This window comes from Dipteris shenzhenensis, chromosome 17 (genome assembly GCF_047967505.1).
Source record: "Dipteris shenzhenensis isolate YYH24624 ecotype China chromosome 17, Dip_SZ_1.0, whole genome shotgun sequence".
Taxonomy (NCBI): domain Eukaryota; kingdom Viridiplantae; phylum Streptophyta; class Polypodiopsida; order Gleicheniales; family Dipteridaceae; genus Dipteris; species Dipteris shenzhenensis.
The window spans coordinates 22,614,501-22,634,141 of NC_141612.1; the positions used below are offsets into that span (position 1 = coordinate 22,614,501).

Below are 19,641 nucleotides of genomic sequence, written 5' to 3' on the forward strand. Positions count from 1 at the left end.
CTGCACGTGTCACTCCCTGTATTTGGCAAGTGTATTTTCTTGCATGTCACCTCTTGATTGGTATTTACTTGCATGGTTTTGTTGGCCCTGTTTTTCCCCGCTTCACTCGCCTGTTTCTTTTCCGTGCTTTCGCTCCTTGGCTTACAATCGTTGTCCGAGGGACAATCATCTTCCCGATGTAGATTATGGAACGCTTGTATGCCTTGAAGCAGTGCAGCTGCAGTCGCAGTCCAATAACTTTTTAAAATTTCCTGCCGGCTTTAAAAGATTTATCAGCTTCGTAGCTTAAATTTGCAACTGTGCCCTGATTTACACGAGATCACAAATCTCCCTTCTACCTTAACATCTGTCAACAGAACTAATTGTCTCAGATTGAAAGTTATTTCGTTGTGTGCTGCACCAACGCTTTTGAACTTAACAAGACGACGAATGGCTTACGGTGAGTCTGCTAGACTATTAATGTGTATGTTCAGATTATTTACACATATGAAAATGTTCGTTTGGGTAATGAGTGTGAATTCTGACAATATCTTATGGCGGGCTTGGAAGTATGCGTTTTATGGGAACAAATTTAATATAAATGGTTTTGGATTTGCACCCGGTTTCTCCAGCTTCTACCAGAAATTTTTCTATGTCTGGATACAAAATATGAGAATGCTTAGTTGCATTGCATCATGCTCGTGTTCCAAATTGTCTGTAAATATCGTTGGAACTGATTTGTGCTCAAAGATGACAATGGAAGTTGGTCGCACTGCTGATGAAAGACATAGATTATTTCGAATGAAGGGATTATTTCAAATCGTTACTCAGTACCCTGACTTTGCATCGTCAACCTGACCGCAAGTTTTTCCTCCCCGTGGAAGTAAAACCTCAAGATTCACTCAACTTTCTGAAGCGTGGTGCCTCGTAAGGCTTTTGCATTGAAACAAGGCCAAGCCTCAAAATTGCTACGCAAGAATTTTTCGGGGTCCTTCGTTGAAACAAGCCATGCCTCAAAATTACAACGCAAGCATTTGTCGACCTCGTTTTTTGTCGGTTGAATCGGATCTCTGCTCTCCTTCATCATTTTTAGCACGCTTGTTCCGTTTTTCTTTTCTGATTCCACAGTACAGACATACAAGCACGATCAAATGTTTTCTAGACCACTCAAATGCATAGCAAAGGGGAGTGAGGGCATCACGATTGTAAGCACGTGAAGTAGCATGAAGTTGCCCTTCGTAGAATGCATTGGGTATAAATATCTCGATCGAGCCCTCTCGTAACGTTTGTGACCATGTCTTGCGCTCGTGTCCCGCGTCTCCCTCGTCCACCTCCAGGCACCACCCAAACACTTCCTCGTCGACTCGGTCATATCCAGCCGGGTGCTTCTTTTCTGTTCTCGGCATCGTTCACAAGTAGAATGTGTATGGGTGTTGGGTTCCAGAAGTTCTAATTCCATCATCTGCATCGTGTCTGTTGGGACATTCTACGTTCATTCTTGCCTATAAACGACCAGATAAAACGCCACAACATACATCGTTTTTCTACGCGGGTCGTGCCTCTGCAACGATAGTTCCAACCATGGGCAGTCGGGATGAGGAAGAGCGAAGGTCGTATGATTCTATGGACACTAGCAGTAGCCAGTTTGAGCGAGGTGGTGACAACGTTTCGAAACGTATTTTGGTTTTCGTTTTTCTTTATTCCAACCCCGCTTGATTCTCCATTTCTTCTTTCACTTCAGACATGATGAGCATCGCAAAGCACGTCCAGGCTGTGCTGAAGAGGCGACGGTCACGTATCATGGTAACTTCTGCAACAAAACGTTTTAAATACAGTCCAAAGTCTCTCTTGCCTCTGTCTTGTTGATACGTTTCTGTGCAGAAGTCATCGATGAGTCCAGCAACAATCACCAAAATATGCACATCGAAGAAGAGGCGACCAACAAGATTATTCGCGGAACAGACACGCCTAGACAAGTCGTGACTGAAGGTGGTGCTTTGCTCGTCGTTCGGTCGGAATCTCCCTACGTCCATAGGCTTCTGCTTTCTGTGGAACGCCAAAGTCCTGTTTGGTTTACGTACAACGAAGATCATTTGTCCCGTTAAATTTACCCTGCGGAGGCGCTTTCGTCAGTTCTTGTGTTTCCTCTATCAAAGTTTCCAAATAAATACATTTTCCGACGCTGTTTTTCCCCCCTGCTAATTACGTTCTGTAGAATCTTCTGTAAATTTGTTATTCCGGTTGTAAACCTTTGCAATTCCTACATCTTCTCAGTAAATCACGCTCTTCTATTTGAACTCAATTTATATAATTCAGCAACTTGCAATTTGCAGCCGCTGTGACCGACACTGTCCGCGCTCTCGCAAACCAGGGATTCGTTTCGATATCCGGCGGTTGTTTGATAAAAACAATTTCCCCTACTCCCACGCCAACAATCGACATTCCACTTGTTTTGACAGTCGCCCAAGCCACAAAGAAAGATGGAAGCTTGCTTTCAGAATCCAGCATCAAGAAAGCTGCGAAGAAGACACTGAAGACAACATTTCACCTGGCAGCGAGCCAAGCATACGCTGAAGGTCTTTTCCTTTTTTAGTTTGAAAATATGCATACAACGCTTTGTTTTTTGCTTGTAAGGAAGAACCATCTTTGTTGCCAGTTCGAAAAGAGCTCGGGTGTCTTTCACGCATGCGCTGCAGGATAGAGATGAGTCGAAGAACAATCTGATTCTGGAAGCACTGTTGAGTACTTGGTTTGTCAAGGTCTTTGCTTTTAACATATCGTGTGTAGAGCAACTGTGGCCACACAAAGCCAAATATAATCTTCTTACTAATGCAACAAAATTCATGCTTTTCTTTGCAAAGTTGTGCTGCTGTAGTCACTCATGTTACTTTGTAAAACTTGTATTTTCTAGGAAACGTTTATGCGCAAACAATCTCACCTTCTTCCCTCGTATTTCAGCAGCTAGTTGTAGCTTGTCGCCCAAGGTTATTGAATCGAAACCAACAACACCAAACACCTAGCACAACCTCGCAGGCAACAACGCTATAGACTCTGCAAAAAGAAAAGCGATAGTGATAACTCATCCACCAGTCCAATGGCCTCCCTACCGCTTTACCTTTGAGGGTAAGGTTTTAGCCAAGTACGGGACATTTAAAGCACGCGATGTCTCGGATGCTGAATGTTGTGAGACAATCACTCTACACATCCCTCACGCCTACGTGCTAAAGCTCAAGGATGTTTTGCAAGTTGATTGCTTCTTCAAAATCAAGGGGCCTACCATAACCAAAAGAAGCTCGGGGGAAGGAGGGACTTCATTTGTGTCTCTGCGCGTCAACACTACCACTACAATACTCAAGGGCGAGCCATTTGATGGCATGATTTCTTTCATTCCAAAGAAGCCCATCAAAATATACGCTTCCTTGGACGCAAACCAGGTTGAGACAACAAAAACCTCTTTTGTCTCATTGATGGAGACCATAGCATTTTTCGTTGTCAAAATAGACTTGGATGGGCCTCCTTCTGACCACATCATTGTTGGGGATGGACCCAACTTAGAGGATCATGCCAGAGTAAGTGCTTAATAAAGAATTGCTCTTCCAAATTAACCAGAACATGCATTGACGTGCCTAATTCCACCCTTGCCATTTTGAAGCTCACTTTTGTCGCAGAGAGAAAGTACACACATGCCAAATTGGTTCAGGAGTTTATAGATGAGGGCATTGTCATGTACATCTCCAAGAACATATCATACATGCGTGCACGACATGCGCTCGTGGTCTTCGACTTCACCATCCTTGTAGCAGTTCCAAAGGGCACACTTCGAGCCTCGCTTCATGATGCCTTCATCAGCCAGGTTTCCCAACTAGGCCATGGGAAAAAGGTATTATACCTACTCATTGAAATTGTTGTCCCACGCATAATCTTTGCAACAGTTGAAAGACCCAAATATGTATAGGTGAGTGGCATCCTACACTTTTTCGGTCTCGACAACCCGCTTGTCGAATTTTAATGCGCTGGGTGTGGAGGGCATTAGTAGGGACTCTGTGAGACCATTCTACTATACTTGTGATGATACGAGGAGCATTTCATGCATCCCCTCGCTAAAAGGATTCGTGTTGGAGCCAGATGGTTCTCAGGTCGCCGTGCAGATTCGTGGAAACCACGTCGATGATGTCCTCAAGCTACACCAGCCTTTCATAGAATTCCACAGTCAAAGCATTGTGGCAACACGCAACATGTTGTTTGACAAGAAACCATCTGGAGAATTCACCATTATAGTGTCGACTTCATGAGACAGCCTTTTCTGCAAGCATATGAAGCACTTTTGGAAGCGTCTTTGCCACAACCTCCTTGCCCCGGACTATTACTTGCTTGTTAATATCATCTAGTCCTAAACATCTACATTCCATGCTTTTACAATGTACATACACAAGATAGGTTTATGCATATGTTACTTGCATTGCCTTTGCTCAGCATAACTTTTGTGCCCCAAAATAAATAAGAAGTCCCTTTGCATTTTCAATTGCAGCAAATTCAACTTGCAAGCAAAAACACCGTGGGCCAGGAGCAACAAAATTTTGTAATGCACAGTCACATCTGGCAACAAAAACCTATAGATTTAAGAAGGCACAATGCAAACTTCGCAGGTGTCAGCATCACTACGTATTATCATGTCTTTGTTTAGTTGTAGTATTTTGTGTAATACTGCTGTGTTCCTTGGTTTATTATTGCCGCATTTCATAGATGATAGTGCAACACAGTGACAAGTGTGATCAAATGTCGCATGAGATACAACCACAACTATATCAACGGTTTGGTGCGCCCAAACATCACAATGTGTGCAATGCACGAGTTGATGCAAATCTGGCTCTACAAACGAAACGATGTCCAAATGAATCAACTTTGGTTGGCACATATAGAAGGAATGCAATCTAATGAACAAGGGCAAGGGTGTAGCACGAATGAAGAACAGGATGCCAACATGGAGGAGCGTGAGGCGATAGATACTTTGGCTCATGGCATATACACATCCCAACAAGTGGTGGATTATGAAGACAAAACAATTGTAGTGGCCCCTTCGGAAGGATTCAAACCTCTAAGCTTGTTCTATGATAGAAATTGTGAGGAGCTAGGCTTCCATACCCTCTTCTTTGGGAACGAGAGATAGTACAATACAAGAGCAGGGACAACTTATCAAGACATTGTGAAATGGGAAATAAAAAACAAGGACCGTCAATTCGCACTTTGCATTGAGAATTTGTTCTTCAAAACGATGAAAGTCTTGGTGCGCCAAATCCTCTGCTCGAGCTAGGTGTGGATGAGGAAAGGGCGCCTGAAAGCAGAGGCAGCTCTCATTGACACAAACATAGAATAGCTCTTGAGGCTATAGGGACTTTGTTTGCATGCGCACATCTGCAGATTACAAGCAAAAAAAACTGAAAAAAAAACTCTTCGCCATGTTGAGGCAGCTAGGTCCACCTACCTTTTTCATCACTTTGTTCGCCATAGAAAAGAGGTGGGGACCATTGTCCGGGCATGCTTGCAAAAGCTATGCAAAGATCCTCCTACAACAAGAGAAGGTAACCCAATGCAACATTTGCTCCAAATGATTCGATCAGACCCCGTCACAACTGCACAATATTACGCACACAAGTTCCAGGCGTTCAAGACATTGGTTCGAAGAGATGAAACCATTCTAGGCCCAATACAGGACTACTTTTTCGTAATGGACTTCTAGAATGAGAAAAGCCAACATGACCATGGGCTTTTGTGGGCTTTGAACACACCCAAGCTTGGGCAATGCAATGACTGCGAAATAGCACGCTTTGTCGACATGCACATTGTGACGATTAGTTCACTACTAGCAACACACTTACGAAACATCCAAACCCATAGCCACAAGAAAACTTGTGCTAAGCATGGCAAGAAGTGAAGGTTTGGATTTCCTTGGTCCCCAATGAGAGACATGCATTTTACAACCACTCGAAGATAGCCAGGACCTTCAAGGGCACAAAAAAGAAGTTAAAGACAATCCAAACTTCATTGCTACTCAAAGAAACAATTACACTAGATCTTGAAACATTGCTCTTCCAGCTACGTATGGCAGAGGAAGAATATATCCTCGCCCTTCGACGTAGCGTTGGTGAGCCAACGCTATTCCTACAAAGACAACCTAAAGACATATATACAAACAACTTCAACAAAACAATATCAAAAGTGTGGGAGGCAAACACAGATATACAATTCGTGTGATCAACTCGCACGGTGTGGCATCATACTGCACATCCTACGTTACAAAAATAGACAAGGAGACCAACAAAGCGATAAAGTTGACACGCAACACGCCTGCAACGAAGTGGACAACAACATGCCTATGAATGAGCGCATATGCAAGGTGGACAGTGCAATCTTAAATACACAACACATTAGTGCACAACAAGTAGCATATCTTTGTTTGTCACTGCCATTGACAAGTGCAACGAGGGAATTCTCATACATAAACACAAGCCCGCTCGATGAAAGAACACTTCTTCTAAAAAGACAAAGGGAGTTGGAAACGTTGGACCCTGCAAGCACATACATATTCTTTGACGACATTGTGTCAAAATACATCAAATGAGGCAATAGCTTGGGGCTTCGCGACATTTGCAAGTCCGTTCAACTACAAGAACGGGCAGATAAAAGAGAGGAGGTGACCAAAAATAATACGGTTTAACAACTATAGCAAACACACTAACTCGGAGAACCACTACAGGGAGCTATGTCTTCTATATCTACCTTTTCAACTTCAAGAGCATTCCCTCAAAGGAGAGGACATGAACTGGCATAACAAGTACATGGCAAACAAAGCAGAGATCCAATTGAACGAGGAACTATTCAACAAAACAAGGGGTCTCTAAAAAATACTCGACAATAGCTAGAGCAGAGCCTCCACATCAGATTCCCAAGAGACGTCCATTGCTTCAACAATAGCAGCATTCGACTTGCGTGCAGAGATGCGCACCCATGGAAGAGTGCAAGCCCCGACACAAAACTACTAACACTTGCACAAGGTCCTGCCAAACTCAATGTACTACAATAACTTTCATGAAACAAACAAAAGACAACGCGCAATGGTGGATGACATCATGTGAAAAAAGCATTTGCACCCACATCAAAAAATCCACCTCTTCTTGTCTGGGAATGTGGGCTCTGGGAAAACTTCTACTACACTACTTGCAGTGCAGGCCCCTTGCTAAGACTATACTCACACAACGAAACCAATGACAGCCAGCTACCACGTGCACTCCTACTAGCATACACAGGAAAAGCTGCTCGAGGGATAGGGGGTAGCACAATTCACGCCGCATTGCATTTGGCACTACTGGATGGCTAGCATGTACACCTCCCTCTCCGCAGAAAAGCTATAGGCATAGTCTGAACAATATAAAAACATGGAGCTTATCGTCATTGATGAAATATCGATGGTCAGGTTGAGCACCTTTGCGGTAGCAGACATGCGGATGCACAAAAAAAACACAACCACGACGAGCCTTTGGAGGTGTGGATGTGTTGCTATTAGGCGACCTGTGCCAAGCAAGCTCGATCAAAGACTTGTGGGTATTTTCCCAACAACAAAAACCAAACTTCAATACTTAGGTCTTGTTGGTGGACACACATACATTACTTTGAACTCGATGAACCTATGAGGCAAAAACAAGGAGGATTCTTAGAGTTACTAAATAGAATACGAGTCGGAATCCAAACAACTACAGACATCGACAGACTAAACAGCTTGCACAAGAACTGGTGCCAATAAAACTTATAGTACCACATTTGTTCTACACTAACGCAGCAAGGATGAGCACAACAGCTATGTGTTCGAAGCGTTGCAGGGAGAAGCACACATTCTAAAATCAATTGACCACAGGCATATAACATGCAGCAAGAAAATCAATATACCTACAAACGCAAAGAAAATGGGAGGCTTGCAAGGGGTTCTTCAAGCTAAAACCAGGAATGATTATAGAGATATGCGTCGGCAACTTCGATGTCGAAGACAGGATAGTCAATGGGGCCGACAAAGTATTCAAAGGATCATACACAACCAGAAAACCAAAGATCGTGTGGATACAGCTAACGGACAAAATAGTAGGAGCTAAAGCACGCAGAGAAAACATCAACATGTACAAAGAAGAAACACCTCGTGAGTGGACACCATTAGTGCAAATCAGTCGAGAGTTTCAAATTGGCGAGAACCACCTCAACAACGCTACAAGAACATAATTTCCTATACAAGCAGCAGCAGCAGCAAGAACAATACACTACTCCCAAGGGCTATCTATGAACTCGCTAGCGTTCGACCCCAACAACATATGCACACATGGCCTGGTTTACACCGTGCTCTCAAGAATAAGAGACCCACAAACTTTTTCTTGCTCCAAGAATTGCAGCAAAAACAAATTAGGGTGGACAAAGGAGTCTTAAACGAGATGGACAGGCTCCAGGCAGAGTCAACTTGGATCTTCGAACAACAAAATCAGGGCCGAGCATAGGACGGCAAGGGAAAACTACTAAGCCTCAACACATGATCCTTTAATGCCCACCAACAAGACATTTTGAGAACAATATTTCCAATGGAAGGAACAATTCTCTGCATTAAAGAGACACAAACACATTTGGCAACAGGCATGGGATTGCAAGGGTTCAAACATTCCTTAACAACATCGGGTCATGGGCTCGTGTCATTCTACTAGTAAAAACTGGCAATACAACACATAGAAGAAATGCAAAAAGATGGCTGCAAGTGTCTACTGACATTATTATGCACACCGCATAACACAAAAATCACTGTCATCAACATTTACAAGTCACCAACAACTCATACAGAGACATTACTCAAAACATTGGACGAACTCATTTTCCAAATCTCAGACGACAACCAAATATACATCGTCGGTGACTTCAATATTGACTTGCAAAAGAACAATGCAAACAAAACAAACCTCGCTGAATTCATGAGATTGAAAGGGATGGAACAGCGCATTGAAGGTCCCACAATAATACACAGAAGTACCCTAGACCACATTTGGACAAACTCAAATCATCAAAGCACGAATCATGGAACTAAATTCATATATTGGTTAGCTCACTCTTGCACGTACACTGAGTTAACAAATAACTTAGACATGTAAAATATTGAAGAAAGTTCTCCCTTTGCCGCTCCCAAGGGCTGACTATGGGTTTGCTACCTTTCTACCCTAGCAACATCCGCACACACGGGCTAGTTTACACCGTGCTTTCTATAATAAGATACCTAGCAAACGTAGACTTGCTTCAATGCTTGCAGCAAAAAAACATCCGAGTGGACAAAGGAATTTTAAACGAAATGAACTGGCTTCAGGGGGAGTCATCATGGACCCTTGAACACATCAATCGTGAGGGACAAGCCGATGAAAAAATAATAATGCTAAGCCTCAACACACGATCCTTTGCTACCCACCGAGTTGTCCAAACGACATTTCTAATGGAGGCAACCATCCTATGCATGCAAGAAACACAACCGGATTTGGTGACAAACATGGCACTACACGGGCACAAGCATACCTCAACAACTAAAGGTCGGGGACTCACAACGTACTACTAAGACAAAGTGATCATAGCACACGAAAACAAAATGCAAAATAATAGTTACGAGTGCCTGGTAACAATACTGGCGACACCTCAAAATGCCCTCATCGTGATTGTCAACGTTTACAAGTCACCATCACTCATAACAATGTGCTACTCAAAACAATGGAGGACATTCTTGTCCAGATTCCAAATGGGATTCAAATCTACATCGTCGGTGACTTCAATATTGACTTCCAAAAAAACAACATAAACAAAGTAAGCATCAACGAATTCATGAGATTAAAGGGGATGAAAAAACTCGTCACGGATCCCACAAAAATCCACAAAAGTACCTTAGACCACATATGGACAAACACAAATAATCAAGACACAAAACACGGAACTAAATTCATATATTGGTCCGATCACTCGTGCACGTACAGTGAGTTTTCAATCAACTAGATACCGAAAAAGAAGCCGACAAAAAATACAACAAATACAATTGAATTTACATCTCAACAAACCATAGAGACCCTTGAGGCAGGCCATTTGAACAAAGTTCAACCTTGTTTGTTTCTAGGACTATGACATTCACATACATTCATGTGACCAAAGAAAGCATTTAATGCAAAGGGGTATGTGGTTCAAAAAGAAATGAAAAAGAATTGCATATGAGTTAGATGCACGTTATGCATCCCTTTCACTCTGTCCGTTTCCATTTTCTGTATCTTCACATTTTGCCCATTTCCTCCCTGCATCTCCTCAGCATTCTCTTACCCTCGAGCTCAGCAACCATTTACAGCACAGAAAACCAAGAATACGTGTAGAAGGTTTGTGATCCCCAACGGCAATAATTGCTGCCAAAGTTATGGCGGACACCTCTCACGTGGAAACGGCAGCTCGTGCAGTGCTTGCTGCACTGGATTTTCGGTCGTCGTCGGAATCGAGGCTGGCGGCCACAGCCTACTTGGAATCCGTACGTTGCGTTTAGGGGTTCGATATCCTAAATCAGCGATATGCTTATACTTTTTTAGGACAACCTTGAGAAGGATATCTATGCTTTACTTCTTAGAAGGAAACAAAAACACATGCACTATGGTGGAGTTTGCGAGTGCATCTTTGGATTATTTAGTATTAAGTTTTTAGAGTATAGACTCTTATGCTACTATCATCTGGATTATTTCGAAAGTAAACGAGAAGCAATTGTTTAGTAGTGCTAATCGTCTTACACGATCAAAATAAATTTGAAATTTGGCTATTGATATCCAAGATCGAAATGGATATTTTGCTGTGAAACTTGCTATATGATACGCGTCATTAATGAATTACACGATCTTACAAGAGGATAGTACTTTCAGAGTTTTGGAGTTTGTGACAGGAAGTCTTGAGTAGCAAACGGGAAAAGCTAGACAATATTGAAGAAACTCTTAAGAAGCAAAGCGACCAATACACACTAAGCAATCTTTTAATCCACACTAAGCAACCTTTAATGTGTAGATGTATTCTTATTCTGAACCACCGCTTGCTCATCTCTATCTTCTAGCCACATGAAGAATTTATTCTTTTGCAGAAGCAAGATTGCACAAGTAAACTTAGAAGTCTCGACTTCTGAGTGCCTTTATCTCTCCTCGTTGCTGCATGATGATTAACGTCAGCGTAGACACAATTGCGCTATAATCTTCAGTTACAACGAATCATAACATGGATCTCAGAAGAGGAATAGAGATGAGGTTTTGTGGATACAATACATTGTGTAGAGTAGATACCGAAGTAAGGGCTACTTGCCCAATGCCAAGATGCATTATTTGCATATGTAATTGTTCCCTCCTTTGGTGCATCTGCAAATGATCTGAATAACTTCCTACAGGAAGTGATGTGCTTGCTATCACCACTATAAAAAAACCATGCATCATAACCATCAGAAAGTGCCATGCCATGCAGGGATCATGAATAGTTGTATTGATAAGTTACAAGAAAAGCCCAATGTTGATCATGTGCAAAATTGGCTGTCTCATGCCTACCATTTGGACTAGGAGCACCAGAAACTGCAAGACTTGACGACTCCTTTTCAGGTGCAGTTCTCTTTTTGCACTCAGTGATGTCATGCCCAGGTTTCCTGCAATAGTTACATTGCTTTGTCTTTTTCTTCTCTCCAGAAGAAGATGCATCAGAGGAGTGACCAGCATGTGTATGAGGGGGCTTACCAGTGGAAACTTCCCCCTTGCCCTTGTTTTTATGCTGAGTGGCAAAGGCTTGATCACTAGCCACATAAGCATTTCTATTCACACGGCTTTCTTCTTCCTGTAACAAAAGGGCAACCAGCTGGTGAAAAGTGTAGTGGTTGGCATTGCCCATGGCAACCAACCGCAAAGTAGTGGCAAAGCCCTGGTAGGAATCAGGCAATCCATCAAGTGTCATGGATACAAGCTGAGAATCTAGAACTACCTCATCAATATTTGCCAACTGCTCCTTCAAATCTCATTGGTAAGATAGGCATCTGTATTAGCACCCTCTTCAAGCTTTAAGTCCTTCAACTGCTTGCGGAGATAGGCCACTCTAGCCTCATTCCGCACCTAATATAAGGAGGCAAGCTGATCCCATGCTTGTTGAGCTGTTTGCGTGAACGGATATGAGGGATAATAACCCTTTTTTACTGACAGAGCAATCAAGGAATGTGCTTTGGCATCACGTCCATCTCACTGAATTCGCTCCTGAGTAGGAGTCAAAGCACCTGTAGTGGAAGAGGCAACTGTAGTAAAAGAAGGAGCTGTTTCAAAAGAAGCATTAGACACATCACTAGATGAGCCTGAGGCAGTACCAAATATACTAGAGGCATTAGGTCTAGTAGGTTTGACCTCAGTACGTGTAACAATATTCCAAAGATTCTTGGCAACCAAGACATGCCCCATCATATAAGCCTACATGGAATAATTTGTGTCATCAAGTTTGTCCTTAGATCCAAGCATCCCAAACAAGTCATCCTTGTTGCTAGCCATACTGCAAAAGAGCAAGGCAAAAAGCACCAACTAACAATGCATATGAATAAGAGTGCAAGCTCTCAACTTCAAGTGTAAATGACTGCACAAGTCTCGAGGCTTCTGACCGCAAAAGCTTGCTGTCTAAATAGTATATGCTGCAAGTATTCCACTAAGGCAACACGAGGCCTTCCAAAGGCAAGAGGACAATGCAAATGAATAAGAGTGCAAGCTCTCAACTTCAAGTATAAATGATTGCCAAAGTCTCGAGGCTTTTGACTGCAAAAGCTTGCTGTTCTAAATAGTATATGCTGCAAGTATTCCACTGAGGCAACACGAGGCCTTCCAAAGGCAACAGGGGGCCTTTCTTTGATTCCGAAGGAGCAAAAGACTCAATGCTGAAATGGAAAATGGTCAATGCTGTAGTGGTTTACTTGAGAGAACAACAAGTGTTTCAGCCAAGAGAGGTTGCTGATGTGCAACAGCCCTTTATCAGCTTAAGGTGAGTCGAAAATCACTGCAAAAGCTGAGAATGACCTCCGGGAGTGCAAAGGAGTAGTAGGACTTCAGGGAGAAGAGGATTGGGCAAAAGAAAGTGCAAGTAGAAGCTTCCACAAGTGAAGGCCAGCAGGAGAAGACCTTCTAACAGTGCAGCAACTGCCAGGGATGAAGAACTCTCAGCCCGAGGTGAAAAGGCAGCATAGGACAGCAAGGCGGTTGTCTTAGGGCACCTCGAATTGCAGCAGCCAGAAAATGACAGCAAGTTGGCTGGTCTAGGGCACTCGAAAATGCAGCAGTAGGCCTCAAATGTGTAAGTCGTCTGGTTTAGGTGCTCCTGTAGGCCTTGGAACAGCAAGGCGGTGCTTTCAAATGCCCCAAAATGCAGACCCTGGTCGAAATGCAGCAAGAGAGTGCCGCGAAATGCAGAACCAGGTCAAAATGCAGCAAGGGGCTGCTCTGAAGTAGGCGCCAAGACTGGAAGGGCACTAGAGAAGCGATTCCCGGCTATGAAATTGCTTGAAACAGCCTCGGGTGACCACACGTGCAGCTGCACCTTGGGATATGTGCCGACCAGCAGACATACAGGCCGCCAAACAGCCGCTAAGGGAACCTAGAGGGCTCGAGGTGGCTGTAAATGTTGACCCTGACCTGCTTTGATACCACTGTAGACTAGGGCCAGAGATGGAAGCAATGGAGAGAAACCATACTGCGGTAATGAACTAGTACAAAGTACACCCAATATAACAAAACCCTAGGACAAGGTGTACTAGTAGTACCTAGTGTACTACCTGGTACATCTACTAACTGTACCATATGTTCTAATTGCCTATCTCAAGGCACATACCAAGGGATGGATGGCACCTATAGATAACCCATAGAGTGGCCTACACAGTAGATAGTCTTACTTTGGAAAGTATCACGGTTGAGATCGTAATTTTTCTTTGAAGGACATAGTATTCCACCATGAGTACGCGCTACCTTCGTCAAAATGACACAACCAAATCTTTTATCAGCATTTCTTTCTGTGTATGTAATAAAATCTCACACAGTTATATGAGATCATACTACTTTAACTTTTAACTTTTTCTTGTTCTCTCTGAGAATTACTAAATTCAAATAGAGATGCAATCTCTTAGAGTGTTCAGGTTTTTTTATTGCCTAGGTATGAGTAGCTAAAATGACTTTTGTAAGCAAAATGATTTTGTTTTTGGTGTAGAAGGTATGGTAGTGAAACGGCTTACTTTTTTTGAAGCTTACTTTTGAAGCTTCTATACTTAATTGACCCTTGAGTTTTTGTTTCTATTTAGTTTTGTGTACTCCTAGGTGCTATTCTCTTAAGAAATCCACACTTGAATGCTTATTGTAAGTTGTGATTTGAATGACAAACGTTGGTATTTAAAGTCAATATGTTGTCTTTGCCAGTGCATGAAATTTTCATGTTGACCATTTTGCTTGTAAATTTGAGTTCTTGCATCTGCCATGTATTTTTGAATGCAGCTTAAAGGCGGAGATGTCCAGGTTTTGGGTTCCACTGCATCTGCTCTGGTCAAACAAAAGTCCTTGTCATCTGAAGTTCGCCATTATGGCTTGAAGCTGCTGCAGGTCAGCATTATGTTTAAACATTCTGAAGGTGTCCTTGTCAGCCTTTTGTTGCCTAACTAGGTTCTTTTGGTAACATAAACAGATACACAAATGAGAGAGGTTTCGTGTGAGCAGGGTAAGCCTGATCTTGATCAACCTGATTCCTAACAGCAAAATTACCGAGGGACCCCCTAAATATGATACTTGGCAGTTGAAGGCTTGCTTTAGAATGAGCTGACATGAATCACTGTGGGTTATTATATTGCCAGCTCAATTTGCATAGAAGAGGTCATGGCTTCACGTGGGCAAGAATGATCGAGCAGTTCTCGCTCGTGCTTGGTGGCACTTATGTTTGCTTGCAAGTGGGTTTGGTGGCAAATGTTTGTCTTTGAAGGCGATATGTTTCTCGGCAGCTGTGATGGTCAAAATTTCTTTATCAGGAGAATCAACACAATGAAGAGCTATGAAATGCTTTAAGAAGAGCTTCAAATGCATACAAGGAACAACAGAGACTTTGGCAGACCTTCAACTTTTGACTTTTAAAGGGCTTGGGGACCCAACGATTTTCCTTGGTGGCTCCAAACAAGGACCAAAACATGTACCTTCAATTGAATGTTGGCCATGAATCTTTTCGTCATTAGCTCTGATAGCTCAATGACAGCTTTCATAAGAAAACAAGAATAAAGTTGGGCAACCTTGAAGTGCTAAAATGCTTGAATCCTTGCCTGGCTGATTATTCCTCAAACTGAAGCTTAGAACAGAAGTTTCTTATACTCTCTCTGCCATGTAAGGCATCAGGAGCCCAACAGAGCCTTCAGTTTGCCCTCTTACATGCAGCCGCCTTTTGCTACTGTGAGCACATGATTGTGGGGTAATCTACTGCGTTCTTTTGGCATTCTTTGCTGCTGTTACTTCTCTGCATAATTCCAGTTTGTGGGTTCTATCATTGTGTACCATCTTGAGTGAGATCAGAGAGAGTCCAAGAGACATTCCGTTGCATGAGTTTGCTAGAACATGCAGATTTAATTATCTGACATGGTATCAGAGCCTCATTAAGCACTCTTGTGATCAACATCAAGGCTGAAGGTAGGAGCCCCTCACGTGGAAGAACAGGCCCCTGTTCAGCAAGGTACTTGTGATTTCAGTTTCTGAGAGTCTTCGAAGTTCCGAGCCCATCATTTCAGTTATCTATCTCGCCATTCGGCTGGTCAACTGCCCATTTTAAACTTTAGGGGTGTGGGCAAGTTGGATGGCACCAACACCTTCTCTAGAAGATAAAGATCTGGCGTCACTTGCCGGTGAGAATGATTTGGGCGATAATGGAAGGAGTGGAGCTAAAGCTTGAAGACCTAAATGATACTTGGGGGAAGATTGTGACACCTACGGATTCCACCTACGGATTCAATGGCAGTTAAGGACTCCAGACGCGGAGGCCCTGGCCATCATCATTGGCACGATTGCAGATGCAATATTGCCGCATGTTCCGCTTGTAGTGGTGGTGCATAAGACTTGGTTTGTCCTAAAGGACATGCATGAGATCAATAATGATGCCATGGTTAAGATGGAGTTGCTCAACAGGAAGATGGAGGAAGAGCATTTAATTCAAGGTTACATCACGAAGATGAAGGTAGTGTGGGATCAGCTCTTGGTAGTTGGTCAGGAGACGAAGTCATCCGAGATGACCATGCTTGTGCTTGGCATACTTACTAAGAGCTACAAGGGGTTTATAACCACCATGACTATACAAAGCTTGTAACCTTTGAGGAGCTTGTGCCATTGCTTCTACAAGAGAATACTTGACAGGAAAGAAATACAAAGGACTTCGAGATAAGGCCTCCCTTGCTAAAGGGAATGACAAGGGTACATATATATACCTTTGTAAGACTAGAATATGTCCAATCATACAAATTTAGATTTTTTGTTGTCGTTCGCTTGCTAAAGTGAATGACAAGGGTAAGCTGTAAGCCCCAAGGTAATGAGGATTCAAAGGCAATAAGTTGGCAGACTTGGATAAGAAGAAGAAGAAGAAGAAGAATTGCTTCTATTGTTGATATAAGGCCACTTTGCAAAGGACTGCCATAGGAAGGCAGACCAAAAGAAAAAGAAGGCTGCAAGCAACCCTAAAGTCAGAGACCGCTGTTACATCACCAAGAAGCTTTTTATGGTCATGGTCAAAGAGAGGTGCTTAGAACTTGCATTGATAGAGGGAGGACATGATTGGTATGCTGAGGTGGAGCCTCAGAGAGCACACGTCAAAGTCAAAAAAAAGTTTCAAGACTATGGCTAGTCTCAGTTCTGGATTGTCCATCATTGTGGGTGATAGTCGTAGCTGCCCAATCAAGGGTATTGGTAGTGTACCATTCAACTAGCACATGCAAAGATAAAGTATTAACAAGGTCTTGTATGTGCTTGATTGGTATAAGATTTTTTTTTCTGTTAGTGAGTTGGCTAGCTAGGGTACACAATGGCGGTGGTGTATTAGGTGCTGGTGCACATGTAATTGGCTGATTAGATTGCCCCTTATCTGGACACTCATTGGCTGGGTGTGGCCCTTGACATGTATGGCATTGAATGGGTGGTGTCTTGTCCAGGTTGTTCGTATATCCCTTTTTTTGAGGAAACGGCGCCATGTGGTAGACCGGAATGTATTGGTCATCTTGTATTTTTTTTGCCGAAAAAACAGTGCTAATTATATTACTTCGAAAACAAGATACAAGAGGTCAGCTTATAGCCGACGGGCTGCGTTCACAAATCGGACACAGCCCTAAAAGGTAGCAGAATAAATCCTACTCTCACGGAGGGATAAGACGAGTGTGAGTGAACAGCCATCGGGGTGGTGAGTAGTGCCACTGAAGGCCCTGCGTAGTCTGCTCGAAGAAGAGGCCCTGTGTGTCCCAAGCCCGGAGGAAGCGTCTCCGCTTCTCCTGACCGGCCCGGGAGTCTCCCTGAATCTGGTCCCACTGGCCTCTGAGGGTATGAATAATCTCACTCCAAATCTCCGCCATGATCTGGGCAGTCGATAAGGAGGTGCCACCGAGGATCTGCGCGCAGCACGAGGTCCAGATGTGCCACCCTGTAATGCTGCTAATAATCTCCCAGACTGGCTGCCTCTCCCGAACTCCTGTATCAGCCTCTGCTAGGTGCTGCGGGATACCCTCGAGCGGCCCCCACGTCCCCTGTGTGATAAGGAAAGTGGGGTCCTGCTGGCATGCCTCGAATAAGTGATGAAGACCAGGTGCGGTGCTGCACCAACAGAACGCGCCCCAAGTGATCAATCCTAGCTCTGGTGCTGCGCGAGTAAGAATCCCGAAAGTCCACCTCCACACTTCCTGGGCGCGAGTGCAGCTCCACAGGCAGTGTTTTGGTGACTCCTCATCCGCATGGCAAATCTGGCAGCATCCGTCCTGGCCTATCTGCCTCAACCAGCTCCCCACTGGAAGACCTTTGTGGGCAAGAAGCCACAGGAAGTATGAGATCTTCCGCGGCCGCCAGCTCTCCCACAAGGCCTTCCAGAATGCGTGCAAAAAGAACCTGGAAATACCCTGTGCGTACCAGCTGGGTCGCTGGGTGGGGGGGCGGCTCTGCATCCTCCCAAGAACTCGCCTGCCCAGAGTCGTGCTGTAGGCGAAGAAGGAAGTCGGCCCCTGTCTTGTCACAATCTCTGGCCACCACCACTCTCCTGGGGCCCAATCAAGCTCTGACAAGGCCCGCCCCTCCCAGAGCCAAAGACGCCAAAGCTGCATCTGGTCCTGCTTGATGCTAGGGTCGGTACGCCAGACCTTCCCCAAAAGGCCTACGACCCGAACCCTCTGCCATGGGAGTAGGGGGTCGATGAGCGCATCCTCTCTCCTGAGTCGTCCATCCCCAGAAACCGCGAAGGAGATAGAGGAGTCATCCATACGTCCTGCGATCACCAGTGGGATGCCACGGGGGGTGAACTGTCCCAGCCAGCGGGTGTCACCAGGCATGAGGACCTGAGGCTCAGGTGGAGCCAACCAAACAGCTGGGATCGCACCGTCGATCTCCGTGCGTCTCGCCTAGGCTCCACGTGCACCTCCAGCTGCGTCTGCAAGATCAGCCATCTCCAGATGTCTGTACGTATCCCTCCAAACTCGAAGGGACCGGGCTGGCCCCCTCATCCAGCCGTCCCACCTGATATGTGATCTCTCCCCCAACTGAATGCCCTCAGCATCTCTGACCTGACCGTTCCAGATAAGCGGCTGGCGATCGATCTCCTCTTGACAGCTGGGAGGGGACTGAATGAGACTGAGGCGGAGCCGCCTCCAAACCATGAGGAAGCTACGAACGAGTGGGGAACGGGGCTGAGTGAGCGGGGCGGAAGTGAAGATCCACCTGAGGGACGGTAGCCACTCTCCACCTCGGCGCGGGACACAAGAACCGACTCCCTGCTGAAGTAACATCTTCCACGTCTGCCCCCCCGGGGTCAAACCGTGGATGACAAGCTTGCCTAACAAGGCCTGACTCTGAAGCTCTGGATCGATGACCCCCAGGCCACCCTCAGCCTGCGGAAGAATGACTGTCTGCCAAGCAACCCTGGCTCTGGTATCTCTAAGACCATCCTCCCCGGACCAAAGGAAGTTCCGAACCAACCTCCTGAGCTGTGCCACGCTGGATCTCGAGAAGCACCAGCAGGAAGCCACATACCAAGCCGTGGCTAGGAGGACCTGGTTAACTACCAGGGCATGACCTGCAAGAGAGAGCTTAGCAGTGCTCCAGAAAGCCAGCTTCCGTCGGATGGAGTCTAGCACCGGGAGAAACTGTTGAGCTGGCGTGATGTCTAGGCCAACCTGAAAGCCAAGGTATCTAGCTGTCTGTCCCCGTGGAATCCATCTGAAACCCAGAAATCGCCCCCACTGAGAACACGCCCCAGGGTCTGTGAGAAAACCAACTGATTTGTTCCAGTTGATTTTCGCACCAGCTGCCGAGCAGAAGACCTCCAGGGCCATCCGCAGTCTCTCTAGCATCCTCTCATCGTCCTGGACATAAAGGGCTG

The 19,641-nt window shown here is 44.7% G+C and overlaps 2 protein-coding genes across 3 annotated transcripts in view; both read left to right on the plus strand.

The window, feature by feature from the left end:
• Positions 1–651: 651 nt before the first annotated feature.
• On the plus strand, positions 652–2,483 carry LOC147891861 (uncharacterized). The gene is made up of 5 exons (XM_087389041.1): positions 652–1,346; positions 1,496–1,633; positions 1,721–1,782; positions 1,861–1,968; positions 2,313–2,483. Exons 1-4 carry the CDS (start codon positions 1,274–1,276, stop codon positions 1,960–1,962), a joined length of 375 nt encoding a protein of 124 aa, XP_087245167.1. The 5' UTR covers positions 652–1,273; the 3' UTR covers positions 1,963–1,968; positions 2,313–2,483.
• Positions 2,484–10,274: 7,791 nt separating this feature from the next.
• Positions 10,275–19,641, plus strand: part of LOC147891862 (ARM repeat superfamily protein) — a 147,992-nt gene continuing 138,625 nt past the window's right edge. Inside the window, exons 1-2 of one of the 2 annotated variants that reach the window (XM_087388423.1) lie at positions 10,275–10,546; positions 14,544–14,648. In XM_087388423.1, the coding sequence (XP_087244549.1) occupies positions 10,439–10,546; positions 14,544–14,648 (213 nt within the window). In that variant the 5' untranslated portion in view covers positions 10,275–10,438. Of the gene's footprint in view, positions 10,547–14,543; positions 14,649–14,730; positions 14,764–19,641 lie in introns of those variants that run through there. The other variant, XM_087388424.1, reaches the window with a different exon arrangement.

Excerpts from the sequence above, each read along its gene's own strand:
- LOC147891861 (XM_087389041.1), top strand. The coding sequence starts at position 1,274 with ATGTCTTGCGCTCGTGTCCCGCGTCTCCCTCGTCCACCTCCAGGCACC. Across the intron at positions 1,634-1,720 it reads CAGTAGCCAGTTTGAGCGAG|ACATGATGAGCATCGCAAAG; the intron begins GTGGTGACAACG and ends CTTTCACTTCAG. Across the intron at positions 1,783-1,860 it reads GGCGACGGTCACGTATCATG|AAGTCATCGATGAGTCCAGC; the intron begins GTAACTTCTGCA and ends GTTTCTGTGCAG.